Raw genomic sequence first — 23,146 nt, 5'->3', positions numbered from 1 at the left:
GATAAAATTGTAATGCTTATTTCCTTCCATTGGTGACCTAATAACCATACGCCAAATGAAATAGATGCAAAAAGACACATGATGACCGATAAAATTTCAATCAAACCTGTGGGAATATTCGTTTAATCAACACGCAACTGAGACAATTTTCATCATATTGTGCGAATAAAATTGGGTATTAAAGTCTCTTCATGTAAAAACCGAGCAAATGTGTGTCACGTCACTCATGTCACATCAACCACAAAAGATATGATCTGCATTTTTTTCTCCCTTCCGTCCTTTTGCAATATTTATTTGCACTGAATTTCAATTTTGCACGAGAGCCTCGGAACATCAAAGCACCACTATATTTGATTAAATTTAATATTGAATGACAATTTATTGCTCGTGACATGTTACACTCGCCATTGCTGCTGCTGCATTCAGGGAACGTAATTAAGAACAAGTATCGTCCAGGCGGGTATTTTTAATTGAATTACTGTCCTGTGTGTCATGTCGCACAGTCCAGAAAAATTTACAGTTTAATTTTTCATACATTGAAAGATTAAAAGCTCGTTTGTTGTTTATTTATTTACATAATTTTTCTCTTTTTTTCTCGCATTTCGCATGCATGTTAATCAAATTTTCATTCAAATTGATTAACGAGATCGTAAATTGCAAGTGTTGGCAACATTTTAAAATGGAAATTGTTGTGCGTGACTTTCGTTCGAATGTGTCGCCCGAATGAAAAATCATCAATTTTATTTAATTTTTTTGCCTAGTAAAGTAATTTTTTTTAATGTAGTGCGAACTTGGACATGGATTTTCATGTCGCGCGCACACACGATGTGTGAGAAAATCCCCGAGGTATTACTTTCGCCATCAAGTGTGTTGTTACCGATATCAGTTCAATTAAGATTAATTATTGTTTTAAATCAGGCGGGGGACTTCATTATACGATTCGATGTTTGATGATCGGCTTTGCGTTGTTTGGCGGATTCATTTGGGGGGATTAAAATAAATCGCAGACGAGACAAGATACGTGGTTTGGGGGAGCGACGCGTCACAATGAGACGTCGTCATAAATCACAGCCATCATTAAAAGTAGTCAGAAATTGATTTTTGCATCAATCAAGTCAATTTTACATATTTTATAACCATCTGGTTGACGACGATTCCACGACGATTTTTGCGTGACACTATATGACAATTTTAACCATGAGCAATGCTGTGAAATATTCATATCATTCATATCTTTTGCCATCCATTCATCTATACGAAGCCATCGTGGTGTCTAAATATTTGTTTTTAATTATACGTTTTTTCCTTTTCTCTCGTTCTAGGTATGTACCGTGATGCGGAAATACTTTACATTGCGTCCGATTTTGTGAGCTGTGTGAGAAGAAAGGACACGTTTAACAGCTGGTTGTTAAGATATTTCATGAGAAAATACGCGTTCAAGGTAAAGGTAAAGGCAGGATCATAAATTCAATGTAAAAAGCTGAAAATTTTTTGGGACACTTGAAAATTATTATTCATACTTGAAGAGGTTCATTCTTTGTAAATTCTAATAATTGAATGAAAAGCTTAAACTTTTTTTGGTGAATTTATTGCGTATGAATGAAAAATAACGAAAAAAAATATTAAATAATAATTTTTCTCATGAAAAAAAAATTTTTTCATGAATTTATTGATATTTATGGCTGAAATTGAAATCAATAATTTTTGCTTTAAATATTAGAAAATAAAATTGAATTGAATCTTTTTTATTGAATAAAAAAAATAAAAATTTTCAATACGAGAACTTAAAGAATTTCTTGACTTTAAATAGAATTTCTTAAAATTTGCAAATATCTATGCATTAATTTAAAAACTATTTTTCGAATATTTTTTTATTTCAAAATTAAAGATTTTCACTAAAGATTTGAAAAAATAAGAAAATTTTTATTTATTGACTTCAATAGAAATTTTAATAATTTTTTTGACAAACATTTTAAAAAAGTTGTAAAAAATATCGAAAAATTTATTGAATGAAAAATTTTTAAACAACTTTTTCGTACAAAAATTAAAAAAAAAATAATTAATTGATTAAATTTTAAATTGAATAAAAAAATAATTTTAATTTATTATTTTTTTATTTTATAATTTTTTAATTTTTAAAAATAATTTAATTACAAAAAATTTATTTTTTAATTTTTCTTAAAAAAAACGAAAAGAAAGTTAATTTTTTTAACAATTTTATAATTTAAATTTTTTTTAACTTTTATTTTGATTTTTTTTAAATCAATCGTTAAATTACAGTAAAATATTTAAACATAAAAATTAATTAGAGGTCAATTTGACTTTCAAAAATTTTTTTGTCTCTTACATTTTCATTAGCTTCATTACATTTTGCCTAAAAATAAAAAGACTTAATCTTTGAATAAATAGAAAATGAATAAAAATATTAAAAAATTTCAGCCAAATATTAAAATATTAAATAAAAAATTAAAACAAGAAATTTGTGATTTTACGTAAAATTTTAAATTTAATCGACGTATTTTCGCGAAAAGAGTCTTTTAAGTGAAATGACAATAAAGAAAAATTTACAAATTTTCACAAGAATTGACAAAACATGTTTCATACGAAGAAATTCTCTTCAACAAAGACTCTTCTTAAAACTGAAGAAGCTTTCAAAGTGTTTATTTTCTCAAAAGTTTACATCCTTGACAAAACTTACCTTTTTCAAATTATTCAGAAACTTCCTGGAATTCAATTTGAAAATTTAAAAAATTTTCTTTTAACAAAACAATACCAACAAGTGTGAGATAAAAGTCATTTTCTGTTCATTTTTCATCAATTATTAAATTTTATTAGCAATCAGAGCTAAAATTTATCGATTTTTTCATGTCCTATAACTTACGTTCCTTACAAAATATTTTATACAAGTAAATTGTTTTATTTCATTTTGATATAAATTATATTTGATAAATGCTTGTGAAGACTGAATTTACGGTATGAGAATGGAAATGCCTATTTTCATTAGTAAAGACATATAAAGAGGGAAAAAAGGAAGAAAGATTCATTTAAAAATATGTACACTTCAGAAATATTTATAAATTTACAGAAACTTAATGACGACATAAATGACCTTAATTATGGCAGGAAAATGGATGACAAGTAATTAAAAAAAATACAAAAAAAAATCCTATTTGGTTTGAGTTTGTGTATTTATGTCACGATGAGTGGGAAAAATTTTTTAATAAATATTTTTTTTTTTTGCACTAAACTACTGGCTAAGAAATCCGTTATACACTTTGTTGTTGGATGTTTGTGCGAGAATCTGTCGAATTTGTTCCTTTTGTTCCTCCGTAAAGTCTTGTTTGGGGAATTCAATGTCGAATGTGATAACAAGCACACCGAATAAATTGTTGTTGTCAAAGTTGGGCATGCCTTCGCCCTTTTTCCGGAGTTTTGCGCCGGGCCATGTGACACTATCGCGTTTCACGGTAACTGTATGTCCATCTAAATGTTTGATATCAAGCGAAAATCCAATCAGGGCGTCTTGTAACGTTATCGTCACATTTGTGTACAAATCATCGCCACGTCTCTCGAACACGGGATGCGGCGCTGTTTTCACTTTAAACACTAAATCGCCCGGTTCGCCGTCGATATGAGGTTCTCCTTCGGCAACAAAGCGAATTTCTTGTCCGTTTTTCATACCAGCTTCAACTTCGATCTCCAAAACGCGCTCCTCGTTCACGAGTTTGACATTGGGACACTCTTCACAGACCGTTTCTTGTGTCATTTGGAAACGCCCTGGACCCAAATTTCGCGTTACCATCTCTTGACGACAATTGCACTTACGTGTCCCTTTAGCGGGTTTCATCACTGGTTTGTTCCGTGTCACTTGAACAAAATTCCCGGAATATAATTCCTCGAGCGTGACATCGAGATCCATGACGATGTTGCCACCGCGTGGCGTTTCATGTTGATGATGATCGTTGCCGCCGAAGCCAAAGCCTCCAAAATCCCCGAAAAATGACGCGAACGGGTCAAATCCGTCCATCATGCCTTCCTTTTTAACACATTCCTCGCCGCATTGGTCGTACTTTTTGCGTTTGTCGGGATCGGAAAGCACCTCGTAGGCTGCTCCCAAGTCTTGGAACTTCTCCGAAGCCTTTGGATCGTCAGCATTTTTGTCGGGATGCAGCTCTTTGGCGAGTTTTCTGTAGGCTTTTTTCACTTCGTTTGTCGTTGCGGACCGCGATACTCCCAGAATTTTGTAAAAATCACGCCCCGCTTGCACTATCACAGCAAATATACACAAGTTAACTATTAAACTAAGCAAAAATCGTGTCGGATTCATAGTTTTTTGTGACTTTATCTCAGGAAATTCTAATTTTAAATACAAAAAATTGTTCAGTCTGCGTTTTTTACATCTGAACTACCGAAATTCCCGTTCTCGACTGACGTGTCTTTGAGACGAATGCAATTGATGAGGAATTCCAGTCACTATCCTCCTGTGAAAATAATTTTTTTGCCCTATAGGCAAAAAACGGGTCATATTGATCCCTTAAGAGATCAAATTGATCTCTTGGAGAGGTTAAATTCCTCTTGAACCTCTTTATGAGATGAAATTGACCTCTTGAAGGGATCAAATTGACCTCTTAAGGGTTCTTAAAAAAAAGTTAAACTCTTCAAGAGGTTTTTTGATCTTAAGGGATCAAAATTACCTCTTGAAACATTAAATTTTTTGTGTCTGTGGATGACAAACTCGAAAGGGGATCAGGTTGATCTCTTAAGGGATCAGATTGAACCCTTAATGGAACAAATTGATCCCTTAAGAGTTCAAAAAAATCTCTTAAGGGATCAAATTGACTCCTGAAGGATCAATCTGACCCGTTTTTTGCCCATAGGGTGGATTTCTCCCTGTCACGAGCCTCATTATGGGGTATGTTCATACACGACGTATGGTTTTCTGAACAACGCCCGTCGTGTACGAAAAATCGTGCGACAGAGACAAAAAAACGAGTTGCCGGTAGCTTTTTCTCTTTCGCGCATGTGAGTTACTCTTCATTCACGGAAAATTGCGAGTGGCTTCGCATGAAAATGTGTACAAATAATTGGAAATTTCCCTATTTTTATATTAAAAAGTGTGTTGTTTATTAATAGAAAATCACATCACAGCATTCCGGCGGGCACAAATGGGAGATGATGTCATTATTATGTCAATTTGTCTTCATACCGCAAAAAAACTCTGCGGAAATTCTCCAGATTCGGAACATTTTTGCCGAAAAAAAATGAATAAATTTGAATTTGTCGTGACAGCAAAGTCATAAAAATATTTCTCTGTTGTATTTATGCGACAAACAGCGATTTTCTTAAGCAAATAACGCACACAGCGGGAATGCGTGACCGAAAAATCATTAATTTCAACCGAAAAAATGCGATTACGGGCCCTTAATGACGGGAATTACGAGAATTTGATTAACATAACTCCTTGAAATTTTTGTTGAAGAGGTGAATGTTCACCTCAACGCATGACTTGTGTTGCCGCATAACGTTCTAAAGCCACGTAACGTGATATTTTTGTGTGTAATTTAAAGAGTCAACAAGAACACGAGCCAAACAAACATCGATGACCCCACAAGCCAAAACATTTAATTGCAGAAAGAAACCTTTTTTTTAAATAACAAAATTAACTAAATACAACTTTTTTTTACGGTTTTTCGTGTTTCGTGGTTCGTACGTTGCTCGTGTATGGCTGCTTTGAAATCGTTTTTCACACATGAGGAAACATCAAGCATTTCAATCCCATATTGTTTTACAAAGACTGCACTCGTCGCTCTCTTTTTGCTTTTCTATGCATGAACAAGTAAGCAAACGGAACCATAAATGCATTTATTTTAACAATTTTTTTTTTTTTTTGGTTTGTTTGAAATTACTTAAAAAAATGAGAGCACCTTGTTGAATGTTTCCGGTAGATTTTTGTTGAAATAATGATGACGGCGCTCAAAAAACATTTAAATTCAATCAAAAAACGTCAAATTATTTTTTAATGAAAGATGGTCATGTTGCGTAAAAAATTTTTTGAGACAGCCCAGTAAATTTGAATATCCTTTGAATGTTTAAATGAAGCACGCGTTGCTTGTGTTTCTCCTCTGTTGCTTGTGATGGAAGTTCAAATTTAGTAAAGACGAGTAAAAATTTTATTTAAAGTAATTTTGAGTGATGAAAGCGTTTTTTTAATAAAAAAAAATTATAAAAAAAAATAAAAAATTTTTTTTATTTAAAAAATTTTATTTATAAATTTTTTTTTCAATTTTTTTAATTAAATTTAATTTAAATTATTATTAAATTTACAAAAATTTGTTTATTAATTTTTTTTATAAATAAATTAAGAAAATTTTATTTAAATAAATAAATATTTTTTTTTAATAATTTTTAATTTAATTTTAATTAATTAATTATTTTAATGAAATTTTCATAAATTTTTAAAAATTTTTATGAATTTTCTAAATTTTTTAAAAAATTTTTTAATTAAATTTTTATATAAAATAAAAATAATTAATAAAGGAAGAAAATTTTACTTAAAATCTTTAAATATAATTTTAAAAAATTTTTTGGATTTTTTACTATTTTTTTTTTTTAAATAAATGAATTATTTTAATTAAAAAAAAATATTTTTTTGAATTTATTAATTTTTTTTTAAATAAAATAAAACAAAAATAACTAAATAAAAAATTCACAGACAGACTTCAAAGTCTCAATTTTGTAAGAAAAAATGCTGTAAGAAAACATAAGGGATGAAATATATTTTGAAAAATTTTTAGCGCGCCAGATGTTCAGAATAAATGCATGCCATGTGCGAATAAATTTAATACTTGAAGCAGGCACACAAGACAGAACGAAAGAAAGAAACGGAAGTGATCTTGCATGTATATTTTATGCAAAACAAGGAACATTCCTCCGTTTTTTACTTTGTGAAGGACGGAACGACAGGACATGTTTAATTAAAGACACAAGAAGCAAGGAAAAAATCAAATCCTTGTTAAATCCCTACAAAAAACGCTAAACAAGCAGTTTGCGAAACGTTATATTAATATTATTTACATTACAAAATGCACAAAAAAAAGTTAAACTTTACATAAAATAAAATTTTCGCTTGATGTTTCCGTTGTAATGCATTACGTACTTGTATAACAGGAACTGGAAGTGATTTTATTTAAAACAATAAAACTTTTACTCTATGTTAAACTGCAATAATGGTGCTTCACAAATGGACAAACTATTTGCTCAAACGACGAGGCAGTTTAATAACATTTAGTAACAAATACAAAAGTAAATAGAACTTTGTGCATTATTATGATGATTGAAAAGTTCTTATATTGGCATCAGGAAATAAAGTTTTTTTTAGCGTAATTTTTCTGCATGATATTAAAAAGTACTTTAAACGTGCTTTAAATAAATATTTTTTAATCAATATGATAAAATATATACAAATATTATTTTTTGATAATTATTTTTAAAATATTGTGCAAATAAATAAATAAATAAAGACAGATAAATGACACTTGCTCGTAATTAACTGTCCTTTTTTCATTCAGAGCATTAAAAAATAAATATTATTTTTTTTTAATAAATAAATACAGGGCGTTCAATATTTTTTTTTATAATTTTTTAATAATAATGAAAATTAATTTTTAAATATAAATATTAAATAAATGAAATAATAATAAATTAATAAAAAAAAAATATTAAATTAAAATTTTTAATTATTTTATTTTTATTTATTATTTAATAATTATTTATTTATTTTTTTTAATAATTAAATTATATTTATTTTAAAAAATTATTTTATAAAATTAAAAAATTAATATTATTTTTTTAATTATTAATTATTGTAATTTTTTGAAACGAAATAATAAATAATTAAAATTAAAAATTAAAGATTTTTAAATAAATTATTTATATTATTATTTTTTTTAAAATTAATAAAAATTAAAATTAATTTAATAAAAAATAAATAATTTTTATATTTTTAATTTTTTAATAAAAATTAATTTAATTAATTAATTAATTTTTTATTATTTAAAAAAATTAAAAATAAATAAAAAAAAAAAATTTAAAAATAAAAAGAACACTCGGTACAATTTTTTATTATTTTTTTTTACTATTTTTCAATACATTTCACTGTCGTTTATTTATTTATTTTTTTTTTTTGTAACATGATCCAACGCACGTTAATATTCCATTAACATTTTATCGAACGGAAATTAAAAATAATATTTTTTTAATGCAATAATCAGATTACTTATTTTTTTTTATTCATTTTTGATGTTCCGAACGTAAATTGATACCAACTTAAAATCAAATTGAAATTACTTTGAAATGATACACATTTGCATCTGTTAATTGCATTTTAAATTCAAAGGGCCATCGTCGCACATTTATTACGTAACCTCTAAAATTATCGTCATCATTGCACTTAATTATGAACGAACAATATTATTTAATGGGGTTGATGCCGCAATGATAAAATACAAAAATATTTTCAACAAGAGTCTCTTGAAAACGTTCCTTAATTTGTGTGTTCCAGTTAAATAAAACAATATTTATAATAAAATAATAATAATAATAATGATTGTCATTAAAATATTATGAGAGGCATTGACTGTGTCGGAGCAACTCGTGTGTGGCAACTAATTTTCACTCGCATTGCAATAATTTTTCATTAGATTTTGCTCACGTATCACGTTTCTGCCTCGGAAAATGTTGTTGACCAGCGACTATATCATAAAATGGCAGTAATGACAATAAAATTAGATGACTGATGAAAGCAATTTGTGGAACCCTCATGATTTGCTAATTATCATCATTATTTTGATACTTTTTCGCATTAACAACAAAAATAACGCAAAAAATGCGAAAATTTATGACGTGAAATAAATTATTCGGAAATGCATTCATTTCGAGCTGCTATAAAAAAATCTTAAAAAACAAAAAAAGGACATAATTTATTTTTATCTTTACACCATTTAACAATTGCAATCATTTTAAATTTGTCGTTACAAGTGTTTTGTACTTACATGTAGCTCTCCAGAAATAAATAATAAAAAAAATAATAATAATGGTACAATTGTCAAGAATTCTTGTAAATAACACAACAGAACAACACAAAATTGCTGCAAGACAAATTTTTATTGCTGGAGAAGAAGAGAAATAACTTTCAAAATAAAATAATAATAATGAAAAAGGAGAAAAAAAAGACAAAAATCGAGAAAGAATGAAAGAAAAATAATTTACCATGAAGTAATTTAATTTGTCATCCACTTTTAAACCGCTTCATTCGTTGCGTTCCTTTTCTTCTTGTGGGAAAAAAAATAAAATAAAAATATAAATAAATAAAATGACGGAAAAAGTGCACGAATTAAATTAAAATTGAAAATTGTTTGCGTGTTTAAGGGTCGACGGTTATTAAGTAATTTTGACAGTTCAAATTTGACACGTGAAATTTTTATTTTTTTTTAGAAATATTTTTTTACATTTGAAAAGTTTTTATTTTAACAAAAAAAAAAAAAAAATTGAAATTTGTCAAAATGGCAATTAAATCATTTTTAATTATTTTTTATATTTTTTTATGGAAAAAAAGAAAATATTAAATAAAAAAAAAAAAATAAATTAAATTAAAATAAAAAAAAATATTTAATAAAAAGAAAAAATTAAATTTAGATGGACCTTCGTGATAATTTTACCGTTAATGTTGATTGCATACTTCAGGCGCTCCATTTATATTTTTTCTCGAAATTAGGGTTTATTATTCTTCCAAAATTGAGCTCTTGACCTTCGCTTCCAGCAAAAAAGAGTTAAATGTTAATTTTTTCCAACGACTCCAAAAATTTTCTAAAAACGAAAAAAAATTGTCCTTAAAATCGCCTTTATTTTGTCTTCATCATCACTAAGAACCTTAACATGAAGAAAAAAAAATCAGCGAGATAAACCAGCATCAGAGCACTTACCCGCAGGATAAATGTACGTAACGCTGTTTACCAGATATTTTTTTTTTTTGCAAAAAAAGATTCAGAAAAACGTCCTGCGAGAGAGAAAAAAGGCAGCAAAGTTTGTTTTTCATTCATTTCAACCGTAAAATAATAACGGTCTATCTGTTTCTTCTTGCAAATAAAAAAAAGAAAGAAAAAAAAATGAAAAGAAAGGAAAGTAGTCGGCAGTTAGATGACAACAACGAGCAACGTGTCTTTTTTCCTTCTTCTTCTTAATTTTTCTGTTGTTTCAGATTTGTCATTTCTTTATTATTATTATTCTCTGAAGACTTAAACGAAGGAGAAAAAAAAAGGAAAATGACAAATCACAAAACACGCGAGGAAACACGACGAACGAAATAAAAAGTGCAAGTAAAAACATAATTTCAAGCAAAAAAATGAAAATAAAATGGAAAATGAAGACAAATGTTTAAAAACACACACACACCTTGTCGTTGCTACTTTTTTTTTCGTTACATCGTCGTCGCTATTCTCCCGTGTTCCTGTTGTCGTTATCGCAATGTTGTGTTGTCTAACAAACATTCGTCGACACGCATGAGAAGAATAATTGAGACGATCTTTAGCATATTTTTTGTTTTTTTGTTCCAAGCTTTTTTGCGACAAATTCTAAACGAGAACAAAAAATAGGACAGGTATGTTTTGCCATGTCGCCGTGAATGTCGCTCCAAGCCAAAAAATGATAAATAAAGTAAGCGACGATGTGAATACTTTTCATTTTTTGCGTGTGATGTTGTTACGTTTTACGGTGAGGGGACAATTTAAATTCTTACGCGTCGTCTATCTCGCAGATTATGTCACAGGATTAAAAGATGAATGAACAAGTTTTATTCTACGGTTTTGCATCCATGATTTATGGGGAAAATCGCATTATTTGTGAATAAGAGAGACAATTAGAAGGCATCACTGCGAATGTGGCAATGTGTATTGTGAAAAAGTTAGGTTTCGCGGAATTTTCAATTATTTATTTATTTTTTTTTTTTTGATGAAAAGTTGTAAAAAATTTTTTTTTACATTTTTGGTAATTTTTACCATTGAAATTTCACATTTCATTAAAAATTACTGTTTAAAAATTTTTTAAAAAATTACAAAATTAAAAAAAAATAATTTTATTTTTTCAATTAATTTAAATTAACTACTTTTGATCAGAAAATAAAAATTTTAAATAGTTTCTCTTTGATAATTGGTCAATTTAAAAAAAAATACCAACAAAATTCGCCTTATTTTTAAACATTATAATTTTTTTTATCAAAATTAAAAAAAAAAAATTTACCAAGTTTTTCAAATAATTTTTTGAATGAACAATTTTAAAAAGTTGAACATTAGGTAATTAAATTTAATTAAAAATCTAAAAAAAAATTATTGAAAATTATATTAAAAATTTTTTTTTATCAAATATTTTATTTAAAATAACTTAAAAATAAAAAAATATTTTCAATTAAAATTAATTAATTAATTTTTTTTAAAATATTTCCATTTTTGATAGAACAAAATTTAAAAAGAAAATTATTTTAATGTCATTTTATTAATTTAAAATAATTTTTTCTGTAAAATTTAAAACCTAACAAAAGTGTGAAATATTTATTTATTTTTTCTTTTATTTGAAATTTTATAATTTTTTTAAAATTTCAATGAAAAGATATGTTCAATAAATTTTTCAAATAATTTTTTGAATTAAAAAAATAAAATAAAATTAAAAATTTAAAAATTTATTATTTTAAAATATTTTACCTAATAAAAATTTTGAAAAAATATTATTAATATTAAAAATTTAAAACATTTAATAAATTTGGTTAAAATAAAAAAAATCACATTTTGAGTTATAAAAAAAAAAATAAAATAAAAAAATCCTGAAAAGCTTTTAAATCTTTTCCTAAAAAAAACACTTGAACAACAAAAAACATCATAATAACGAGAAATAAATTGTTAACTCTCGCCACACACAAAATAAACGCACAATGATGATGGCTTTTTTTGCTTAGCGAATGTGCGCCTAAACAAATAAATTTATTTCTTTGCATATTTTCAGCAAATTTTCGTAAGACATTCAAATAAATAACGGAGCATAACCGCATGTACCCACATATTTGCATATTATAAAGGATCATAAATTGCAATTTGTTGTACTTTATTTTCGTTTGCCAGACTAAACACAATTTTTTATCTTCCTGTCACATAAATTACCTCCCTCGAAAAAAATTTTATTATTAAGCTCTTTTTTTGCGTCCAAATGCCTATTTTTCTCTTAAATGGCCTCCGTTTCGTAGTTTTTTTTTGTGTGTTTCTAATCCTCTGCGGTTTTTTGTTCGGGGTAAAAAGTGACTAAATTTTACACGGAAATTTGTTTAATAAACCGAACGTTAATTAATTCTAAATATTTTAATTTCCTGCGCCATCCATGCCACAACATCGTGCTTCGTAAATACATGAAATATGCAGGAAAAACATGTTTTCTCTGACCGTTCATTTTTGCAGCGGCAGCAGCAACAACAACATCCAATAATTCATCTCGGAAGTTGTTACGTGCAATTTTGACCGAAAATTTAACTCGCACATGTTCTAGTTAATGACATGGCTTTACAAATTTTTTTCTTGGAACAACTTTTTTGCTGCAAAATGGCTTATTTTGTGAAACAACTAAATTCGACGACGACGTGTATGGAGGAAACCGCACCACATACAAGCAGCAACATACTTTAAATGTTTGAATATTTTATGAAATTAGCAAAAATCCTGTGGTCGCTCTCTCGTTGCTGGCCAAACACGATATTTTATTCAGCATAAATTGTAGTTTTATGAAAATGCACGAATTTTTTATGTCTGGACAGACATTTACAAGTTTTTTTTTGTGTACTCCATTGGTCAGTCAATTTATGTTTTATGAAATTTTTCCGAGAAAAAATGACGATTGCTTACTGCAAAAAAAAAAAAAACAAAAAGCAGAAGAGCCGCTCAAATGACATAGACAAGAATATTATAAAATAAAACAGGTGTGCATAATTTAAGTTAATCATAAATCCTCTTATCCGTGATGCAGGCAGAAAATGTTGTTGTGTAACCCGGAGTTAATTCCGAAAATGTAACATTTTGAAAATGTTCAACATTTCTATTCCTGCGAGACGTTCCGTAATGAATGAGTTTTTAATATTGTACGATGACTGCCTTGCCTCTGCGAGTGGCGCACGTACGCAAACGATGGAAAATATGTAAAACTAGCGGATTTATTAAGTGTCTGGGGCAGGTTAGTGTGTGTCTGTGATGCGGGCTAAAAGATAATAAATGAAGTTTTTATCATTCACAGAGGTAATTTTGAGTAATTTTATTTGATGAGACACGGTACCGCTTATTCCGATGTGACTCGTTTGAGATTTGATCTTTGAAAAATTGTTTTTTTTTTGCTTATTTAATTTTTTTTTACTTTTTACAAAATTTACCTTTACGAAATTATTAAGAATTTTAATGCAAAATATTCATTAAAAATTGTTAAAAAATGTCAGAAATTATAAAAAAATTAAAAAAAAATTAAAATTTTTAAAAATTAAAGTTAAATTAATTAAAAATAATTTTTAAAAAAATTAAAATAATTTTTTTGTACCAATTTTTCTTAAAAATCATATAAAAATAATGTTTCTCTTATCAATCTGTCGCTTTAAAGAAAAATTTGAGAAATGTAAATTTAAAAAGTCATCATTGAAAAATTTGAAATTATTTGCTTTTCAAAATAATTTAAGAATATTAATTTAAAAAATAAACTTAAATTCCCAAAAATTTTAAAAATTGAAAAAAAAATTACTTCCTTAAATTTCTAAAATCTTAAGCTTTTAACATTAAGTTTTTTGTTTAAAAAAAAAATCGTAAAAAATTTAAAATTTCTTTAATTATTCTGTCAATTTAAAAGAAAAATTCAAAGAAATGTCAATTCAAAAACTGACCGTTAAAAATTTGAAAATCGCTTTTTTGCTAATTCAACTTTTACGCAATTCATCAAAGAAATCATCATGCCAAAATTATTTTTTTCAAAATTTACCTTTATTACTAAAAATTTCATAAATTTTAGATGCAGATGAGTGTAAAAAAACGAGAAAATTCTTTCGCATTCATGAAAATTTATTTTCTTCTTTGTAATGTTGCAATAACAATAATAAACGTCAATTGCTTTCAAAGACATGCCAAGGCACGTCATTACGCAACGAAGAGAAAAACAATGATTCTTCTGTGCGAAAAGTTTCGCAAAGCAAAGAAAAAAAATGAATATTGAATGAAAAACATGAAAAGAAACGTCTTAAAAATTGAAAAACTAAGAAAAATGCGGGAAAAAAGGATATTGTATTAAACGTTTATTTTCATTGTTATTATTTGATAGACAAATAAGTGAAAAGTGTATGAAAATAATGGGTTTCGTGGATGAACATTTTCATCATTAAATATACCGAACTTAATGTAATAGGCACGCTTATTGTTTTTTACGTCTTTTTTCCTCCTCCTCCGTATTTACTTCTATTATTTTTCCACTTTTTAAACGAATTTCTACGCATTTACCTTTAGCGAAAACTTTACGTTGAGATGAGACGGTAGATTGCTTGTCACTTTACTTTGAAAACTATTCACGTTCATTATTCCCATTGTTATTGAGCAGAAAGCTGCGGCGGATTACAATGCATTTCCATTATTTTTTTGCATGTTTTCATCCATTTTTATAGAATAATAAATGATAATGAATACAAAAGGGAAGGAAAATGTAAAAAGTTTCATGGATTAAAAGAAATGAGCGTATTTTAGTTAAAATAAAAATTATTTAATTTTTTTTTATTAAAAAAAATTATTTTAAGCCATTTTTTGTGTGTTAAAATTTTTTAATTAAATTTTTTCGCCAGTTTTCAGTTGATTTAAATTTTATCAGAATTAAATTAATTTTTTAAAACAAAATATGAATTTATTTTATTTTTTTCATTATTTTTAAATTTTAATTATTTTTTAAAAAAATTAATTAAAAATTATTTTTAAAAAATTAAAAAAAATAATTAAAATTATAATTTAAAAATTAATTAAAATTAAACTTAAATTACAAATTTTAATTAAATTAAAAATTAAATTATATAAATTAATTTAAATAAAATAATTAATTAAATTAATTAATTTAAATAATTAAATTAATAGAATTTAAAAAAAATATTTTTAAAAATTAATAATTTAATTAAAAAAAATTTAAAAATTCAAACAAATTTAAAATTTGTAATTTATTTTTTAATTTATTAAATCTTTATAAAATTTTTATTAAATAAAAAGTTTTTAAAAATTTCAAAAAAATCAAAAATTTAAAAAAAAAATGTAAAAATTTTTTTAATTTAAATATTAGTTAATTATTTAATAATTATTTTTTTTAAATTTTATTTTTTGTAAATTATTATTAATTTTTTTTGACTTAAAAAGCTTTTTTTCAAAAAAAATTTCAAAATGCGATAAAAATAACGAAGAAAAGAAGACAATGAATGACGACGACGGTTTTTAACAAACTTTTACATGATGATTTAATATTAAGACAAGTCTTCCCTTAATTGTCCATTACACCAACAACAGCAGCAGCGCGCTTCTTATTTATCCATTATTGCTATTTTATCTTAGCTTTTTGTTTGTACCGCCGCCGCCGCCGTTACTTGGGGATGAAATGAGAAATGGATCCATTAGTGTTTTTCATCCGCAAACGAGCGAAAATTTTGTATTAAGATGAAATATAATTAATTTGTTCGCTTGAAATTTGAAAGTCATTCAATTTTATGTCGTGCTGATTTTTCGGTCTTACGAGAAACTTTTCGAGAATTTTCATGGAACAAAGAAGAGGAAGCGAAGGAGGAGTGGATTGCAATATTCGCCAGATCAATTAATTAAAGACTTACATGTCACTTTGGTTGACGCGCAATAAATCTTTTGTGCGATTTACGTGTTAAAGAGACGAAGGAATTTACCGCATGACACACACACGAGAGAGGCAGAGAGAGACAAACGCATTACCTTATTAAGGGAGTTTAGCAAGGCAGGTTTAATTTAAAGCTTAACGAAAACCGCAAACACCACAAGGGAACCCAACTTTTGCTCTCTTTATTTTTCTATTATGCTTTTTTTCCTTTTTTCTTTTCTCTGACGGAAAAGATAGAAATTAGAAAAGAAAAAAATAGTAGAGAGTAAACAAATTTCTTCGTTCATTTTTTTTTTGTAGTTAAATTGTTTTTTTTCTGTTTGCCATTGCTAGTCTCTTATCTCCCATGGGAACCGGATAAAAATATTAGCAAACGTCTAGATTTAATTTTTAAAGTGTAGCAATGCAATGCCAGCAAGAAAAATTACTCCCACAGACGCACACGGAACAGCTATCAAACATTTTTCCCACTCACTGACGAAGTCTGACAGTAACCAAGCTCCTTATTTTCCTTTTAAGATCCATTTCTTTGTGTTTTTTGCCTTTCGGATCAAAAAGAGGTGAATTTAAATCAATAAATTTTAACTCAAAACTCTTAAATTCACCCCTTTTTGATCCAAAGAGCACTAAAAACACACAATGAGCGAGATAAAAGAGGATTTTTTCCATTTTCTCGTGTTTTGAAACGGTTTGTAAGCCAATATTCTTCCATTTTGTTCCATTCTTTAGTCAGACTTTGAAACTGAAATAGAACTAACTCAATTGAAAAAAGCATTTCTAGCGAGTCAATGTTTTGCCATGAGGAAAAATGATACAGTGCAACATTTTTCGCATTGACCAACACGAAAAGACGGGAAAAAATGGTCGAAAAAATCCTTTTATGTCGATAAACATTGAGCTGCCGGAAGGTAAGAATCGCAATAATAACAAAATTGAGCTTTGTTTGCACAAAGAAGACAATGAAAGCAGGAGATTTATTTGATATTTGATTGTTATTTCAACTTGGCACTGCGAGAAAATCAAAGTTTTTAGATGTTATCCCGGAAAAAAGTGATGACAAGTTTGTAGAAAATATTTGTCGTTTAAAAATATTTTTTTTTTATAAAAAAAATTATTTATTAGCAAAAAAAAAGATTTTTTTATTAATTTTATTTTAAAAAATCTTTTTTTTAATTAATTAAATAATTTTATTATAATTTTAATTTAAAAAATTTTTTAATTAAAAATAAATTAGTTATTTAAAAATTTAATTTAATTTTTTTAATTAATTTTTAAATTAATTTTTATTTTTTAATTTAATTTAATAATTTAAATTTATTTAATATTAATTTATTTTTAATAAAAAAAGTATTTTATAATAAATTTTTTTAAATTTTTTTTAATTTAAAATTAATTTTAATAAAAAATTATTTTATAATAAATTTTTAAATTTTATTTAATTTAATTAATTTAAAATAAAATTAATTTATTGAATAAATCAAATTTATAAAAAAATAAATTAAATTAAATTTAATAAATTTTTAATTTTTTTTGAGTCATTTTTATTAAAAAATTTCAAAAAGTAATAAATAATGGCAAAATAAATAATAATAAACAAAATTAAAATTCTTTTTAAAAAATTTTAAAATTACGTAATCTTATGTTTATTTTAGCTCAATGGAGGTTGAAATCATTAAATAATCGCCAATATTCTAAAATATTTTTATTTTTTTTTTTCGAAAAAATCATTAAAATGACAAATTCGTAAATGACTGACACTTTTGTTGAACATCCCGTTGACAAGCGTCTATTAAAAGATTTATTTTTAAACATTTTCGCGTCTTTTAATGACTCTCCATTAATTTTCGTTATTCACAAAAAAAAACGATGAAGACGCCTGGCTCGCCATAAATTATTATTGGAAAAAATTTAAATTATTGTCACTTTGTCTTCATTATTTTTTTTTCATACGACAAAAAAAAAGAGCAATATCGAGCAATAAGTGCTCCAATACTCGAATCGAAACGTAAAAGCACAAAAAAGTATAAATATATATTTATAACGAAACCATAAATCGCAGCTAATCGCTATAAAAGCAATAACACTACAAATTATTGATGTAGGTCAGGATTTTCCTTGTCTTGTTAGCATATAAATAGTCAAAGCAGTCCTTTTATCCTCCACGGCATTGCATGTACGTGAGCAAAAATATATGCTGGGGCGAAGGGTGTTGTGTTAGGGACATAAATATTAAAATAAATACATTTTCTCGGGTTCGTTTTTTCAAATAAAAATAAAAAAAACGACGACGACGAGTTTTGAGTGTGTCTCGTGTGCAAATCTAACGAAAATAAAAGAAAAATTGCTAAAAGTTATTGCACTTGATGAAAGTTTTCTTCGGAAAAAGTCTGCGGGCGATAAACAAAAGTGTTGAAATACAAGTCGTCGAAATACTCACACACACACACACATTCAATAATAATGATAAAAATAAATAGTAAGAAAAAGAGAGACTAGACTGGCAAATATTTTATTGCCTTATAAATACTGCTATGCCGCAACGAGGAACGATTTGTTGCTGTACACTTGCTTCCGTGATGATATCGCTTTAATATTTTTTGTTGTTCGTTGTTTAAAATTTTCTTTCAAAACCGATATTTCTTGCCATTTTTCACGAGAAGTGCACGGAAAGTTGTCTGTAATAGGCAACAATGCACCCTATTGCAAGGTAATTTGCTAATTTTTACTCTAAAATGAGTTAATTTAACATTTAGGATTAAAATTAGTTAATTTAATATAAATTTTATTCATAAAATTTAAAATTTCTTATTGAATTTTCAAAAAAATTAGGTCACGTGGTTAAAAATTTTGAAATGTGCATTGGGGTTAAATTTTAAAATTTATATTGAGCATAAATTTTATAATTTTTTGAATAAAAAAAATTTCCAGTGTATGGTTAAAATTTGAGAATTAAAACAAATGTAAAAATTTAAAATGTGGATTGGGAAAAAGTCACGTGGTTATTTTGTTTAAAATATGCAATGGGTTCATGTTTTAAAATTAAGATTGGGGTTAAAATTTATAAATTTTTCTTATTGAAGAAAAAATTCAAAATGTGTACTGGGTAAAAATTTAAGAACAAGATATAAAAATTTAAAATGTGCTCTGGGAAAAAGGTCACGTGGTTAATTTCTTTAAAATATACAATAATTTGAAATTCGCTTTGGGCTTCATAATTAAAATTTATGAGAAAAAAAAATTAAAAATTATTTATAAATTCGCATTGGGCCAAAATTCAAATTTTATGATTGATAGAAACTCAAATGTGCATTGGGCATTTTTTTTAAATTTTTTCTTTTAACTTTGAAGCTTCTCAAAGAACAAATTTCACCATTTTCCGAATCACAGAGCACAAAATGCAAAACGAAAATGTTGGTTAAATCAAGTCAGTCATATATAAAGTTCGATTTGCATTCCTGCATATTTATTGCTGTTGTTGAGTGGATGGAAGAAGACGAACATCCGATAAGTGCAATTTTTAGCATGAATTGCATCGTCATCGTCGCCGCCGCACCGCATTCTTCGCTCAACCGAACTCTCTGAATGTGGAAATGTGAAAATAAATAAATAAATTTGCCAAAGAAGAAAATAAATTTTGCATGTTAAGAAACTATTAAAATTTTTTCCTTGCAAGTTCAGAAGGGAAACAGACACGTTGTAGAAACATGAGTTGAGTATATTGACATGCAATGAGAAAAATTATAATATATTCATATTTTTCCTTAAATGGCTGAAAATTGTGCATGTTTTACTCCTTCCTTCCTCGGCACAGCTTTCTTTTGTTAGTTGGTGCCGATGCCGCCACTTTGCCCCTTTTTTTTGTTCGCGTTCTAACGATGTCAGAAAGTTGTGTTTGTTTATTTGTTTCTCAATTGTGCTCGACTTTGTAATTGCTCACGCCATGCCATTTTCACACACGTGTTTGTGCGAGATCAAAGGCATTCACACACCTCCATTGCCGCAAATTCGCAGGAAAAAAAACGAGGCAAAAGCCACAAGCATTTACAATTGTAATTCTTTGCGGTGAGTGTCGGCTTGAAATACGTTGCGAGTGATGTGCGGGGACTAATTATCATGGAATTACCGTCGAATTATCGTCGTCGTCTCTAATTTCACATAAAAACCTGCAAAAAAAACTTTTTTCCACGAGACAAGGCCCAAAAATATCCGTTATTTGAAACTTTTAACACTTTCGGACACTAATCACATTTGCAACAACTTTTCAAAATGCGGGATCAAGTGTCAACCGCCATTTGTCACCGGCTTAGCTTTTTGTCTCTCGTCGCGACTTGTTCATCGAAACGTGATGTAAGAGACCGACAAAAGTAAAATTGTTGCATTGGTCACCTTTTTTTGCCTGCCTGCCTGCCCGCACGTGACTGACTACGTCAATACATTTCGGTTACAGGACGAAATTGTCTCGTCTCATGTTATGGCAACGCGTAGGAGGAGGAGGCACGAAAATGTCAAATTAGTGTTCTGAAAAGTGTCGTGTTTCAAATTAAATTACTGTCATAAAGAATAAATGTGATGTGTTTCATTTCGGTGCCATTTTCGGGAAATGAATGAACAATTTTTTCATGGATTTATGTGCTGCAAAAAATATGGCAATTTGAGACTGGCATGTGAGTTTAATCAAAATTATGGATTTATTTGAGATTTTAATGGTTGTTCTTGGCTTACAGAATTTTTATGGTAAGCCTTCTTTATTATTGTAAAATATTTATGACAGAAAAAAATTATTATTTGTGATTTTTTCAAATAGCTGAATATAAAAAAATAATTAAATTTAATTAAAATATTTAATAGATAAAAATAAATTTTAAAAAATATTTCAGTTTAAAATTTAAAAAAAAAATTATTTAAAAAAACTGTCAAAAATATTGAATAATTTTTTTAAAATTATTTTTAAAAATAATTTTGATAATAAAAAAATATAAATGAAATTTAATAAAAAATATTAAAATATTTTTTAAATTCGAAAAGATAAAATAATATTTATTAGTAATTATTAAAATTATTTAATTTTTTTAAATAATTATTTTTATAATTTTTTTAAATTAAAAAAAAAATTTAAAAAATATTTCATTTTCGGTTTAAAATAAAAAAAAATTGTCAAAAATATTAAATAATTTTTTTCATTTATTTTTAAAAATAATTTTTGTTATTTTTAAAAATATTTTATACTAAAATTTTTATACTGAAATTTTTAATTGAAATTAAAATATTAATTAAATTTAATAATTTTAATAATATTATTATAATTAAAATTAATTAATTTTTCTTAAAATATATTTTTTATAATTTTTTTAAAATTAAAAAAAAAATAAATTTTACCAAAAATATTGACACCTGTTAATTTTTTAATTGTCTAAATTATTCCATGAATTAACCCAATAAAACTGAAGAAAAGTTGTAAAAAGAACAAAATTTAATTGCTCACAAAAAGTTTTCATCCTTTTGCTGCAAAAGAACTTTATTTTTGTGGATAATACGTGGCGCCGAAAATAAATTGGTTTAAAAATTTTATCTTTTATCAAAGCACTTTTATTACATTTATTATACAACCACGTTCGTTCTAAATTTTCTTTGTTCCTCACATTAATTGAGTGGTACGTAGGTACTTGACTTGTGGAGCAATAAAGTTAACAACAAAGCAAATTATGTAATAATGTTACCAAAAATTTGAGTATTTTTGCATAAATTTTCATCGTATCGTTACCAATCAAGCCTTTAATAGTCTTTGTTGGTTGTTCTACTTCCGTACGTGGCACAATAAATTTCAGGTTAAATGGCCAGAACAGCAACAACACCAACCTCGACGGGACCTTATGCAAGAGAGAAATATAAAGAGGAAATTTTCAGCTTATTAATTATGCTGTTAATCCTCCAATGACTCCATAAACTTTCAAACGGTAGATAAATTTTGCGTCTCTATGTGGGATTCCCTGCTACATTAAGCGTTCGCATCCTCATTTTAGTTACTCGCAGGACAAACATTTACACATCAATGGCTCTTCATGTTGTTTAGTTCACTCGGAAGATGTAGGACAAACATTGTGCTTAGCATTGATAAAAGGGAGTAAAATTGTGTGAATTTTGATGAGAATGGGAGTTTAAGGGACAGTTTCGAGTAACAATAGTTTGCATTTCGATTGTTTTAGGGGTCTCTTTGTATTTTTTTTTAATTTGAAGTTTAATAGTTTCAACATTTTCTCTTTGATTGTCTTAAAATTTTCATTAAGGTCTTAAATTTATACTTTGAGGTCTCAAATTTATATCTTGAGGTCTCAAATTTATCTCTTGAGGTCTTAAATTTATCTCTTGAGGTCTTAAATTTATTCTTGAGGTCTAAAATTTATCTCTTGAGGTTTTCAAATATTTTTTGAGGTCTTAAATTTTTACCTTGAGGTCTTAAATTTATCTCTTGAGCTTTTAAATATTTATTGAGGTCTCAAATTTATGCTTTGAGGTCTCAAATGTTTTTCTTGAGGTCTCAAATTTTTACTTTGAGATCTTAAATTTATCTCTCGAGGCTTTAAAATATATCTTGAGGTCTCAAATTTTTACCTTGAGGACCCAAATTTATCTCTTGAGGCTTTCAAATATTTTTTGAGGTCTTAAATTTATCTCTTGAAGCTTTCAAATATTTCTTGAGGTCTCAAATTTTTACCTTGAGGTCTTAAATTTATCTCTTGAGGCTTTAAAATTTGCTTTAAGGTCTCAAATTTATACTTTGAGGCTTTCAAATATTTCTTGAGGTCTCAAATTTATACCTTGAGGTCTTAAATTTATCTCTTGAGGCTTTTAAATATTTCTTGAGGTCTCAAATTTATACCTTGAGGTCTCAAATTTATCTCTTGAGGTCTTAAAATGTTTTCTTGAGGTCTCAAATTTATTCCTTGAGGTTAAGAATCTCAAATTTATACCTTGAGGTCTTAAATTTATCTCTTGAGGCTTTCAAATATTTCTTGAGGTCTCAAATTTATACCTTGAGGTCTTAAATTTATCTCTTGAGGTCTTAAATTTATCTCTTGAGGCTTTCAAATAAACTTTAAATCTCCAACGTTTTGTGTATATCTTCACGTTCGCCACGTTTCCTATTCATCCATGCACGCAACTCATGTGTAAAGCCAGAAAATATTGGTATTACAATAACTTACCTTTTGTTTGT

General features: G+C 26.9%; 2 protein-coding genes across 5 annotated transcripts in view; one reads left to right on the top strand and one right to left on the bottom strand.

The window, feature by feature from the left end:
- Positions 1 to 23,146, top strand: part of LOC134828195 (uncharacterized) — an 89,227-nt gene that overhangs the window by 48,387 nt on the left and 17,694 nt on the right. The window lies entirely within an intron of this gene.
- Positions 2,929 to 4,417, bottom strand: LOC134838133 (dnaJ homolog shv). Its single transcript, XM_063853607.1, has one exon. It carries the CDS (start codon positions 4,325 to 4,327, stop codon positions 3,248 to 3,250), a length of 1,080 nt encoding a protein of 359 aa, XP_063709677.1. The 5' UTR covers positions 4,328 to 4,417; the 3' UTR covers positions 2,929 to 3,247.

The sequence above is a fragment of the Culicoides brevitarsis genome, chromosome 1 (assembly GCF_036172545.1).
Source record: "Culicoides brevitarsis isolate CSIRO-B50_1 chromosome 1, AGI_CSIRO_Cbre_v1, whole genome shotgun sequence".
Lineage (NCBI taxonomy): Eukaryota > Metazoa > Arthropoda > Insecta > Diptera > Ceratopogonidae > Culicoides > Culicoides brevitarsis.
This window is presented reverse-complemented; position numbering and strand designations above follow the sequence as displayed.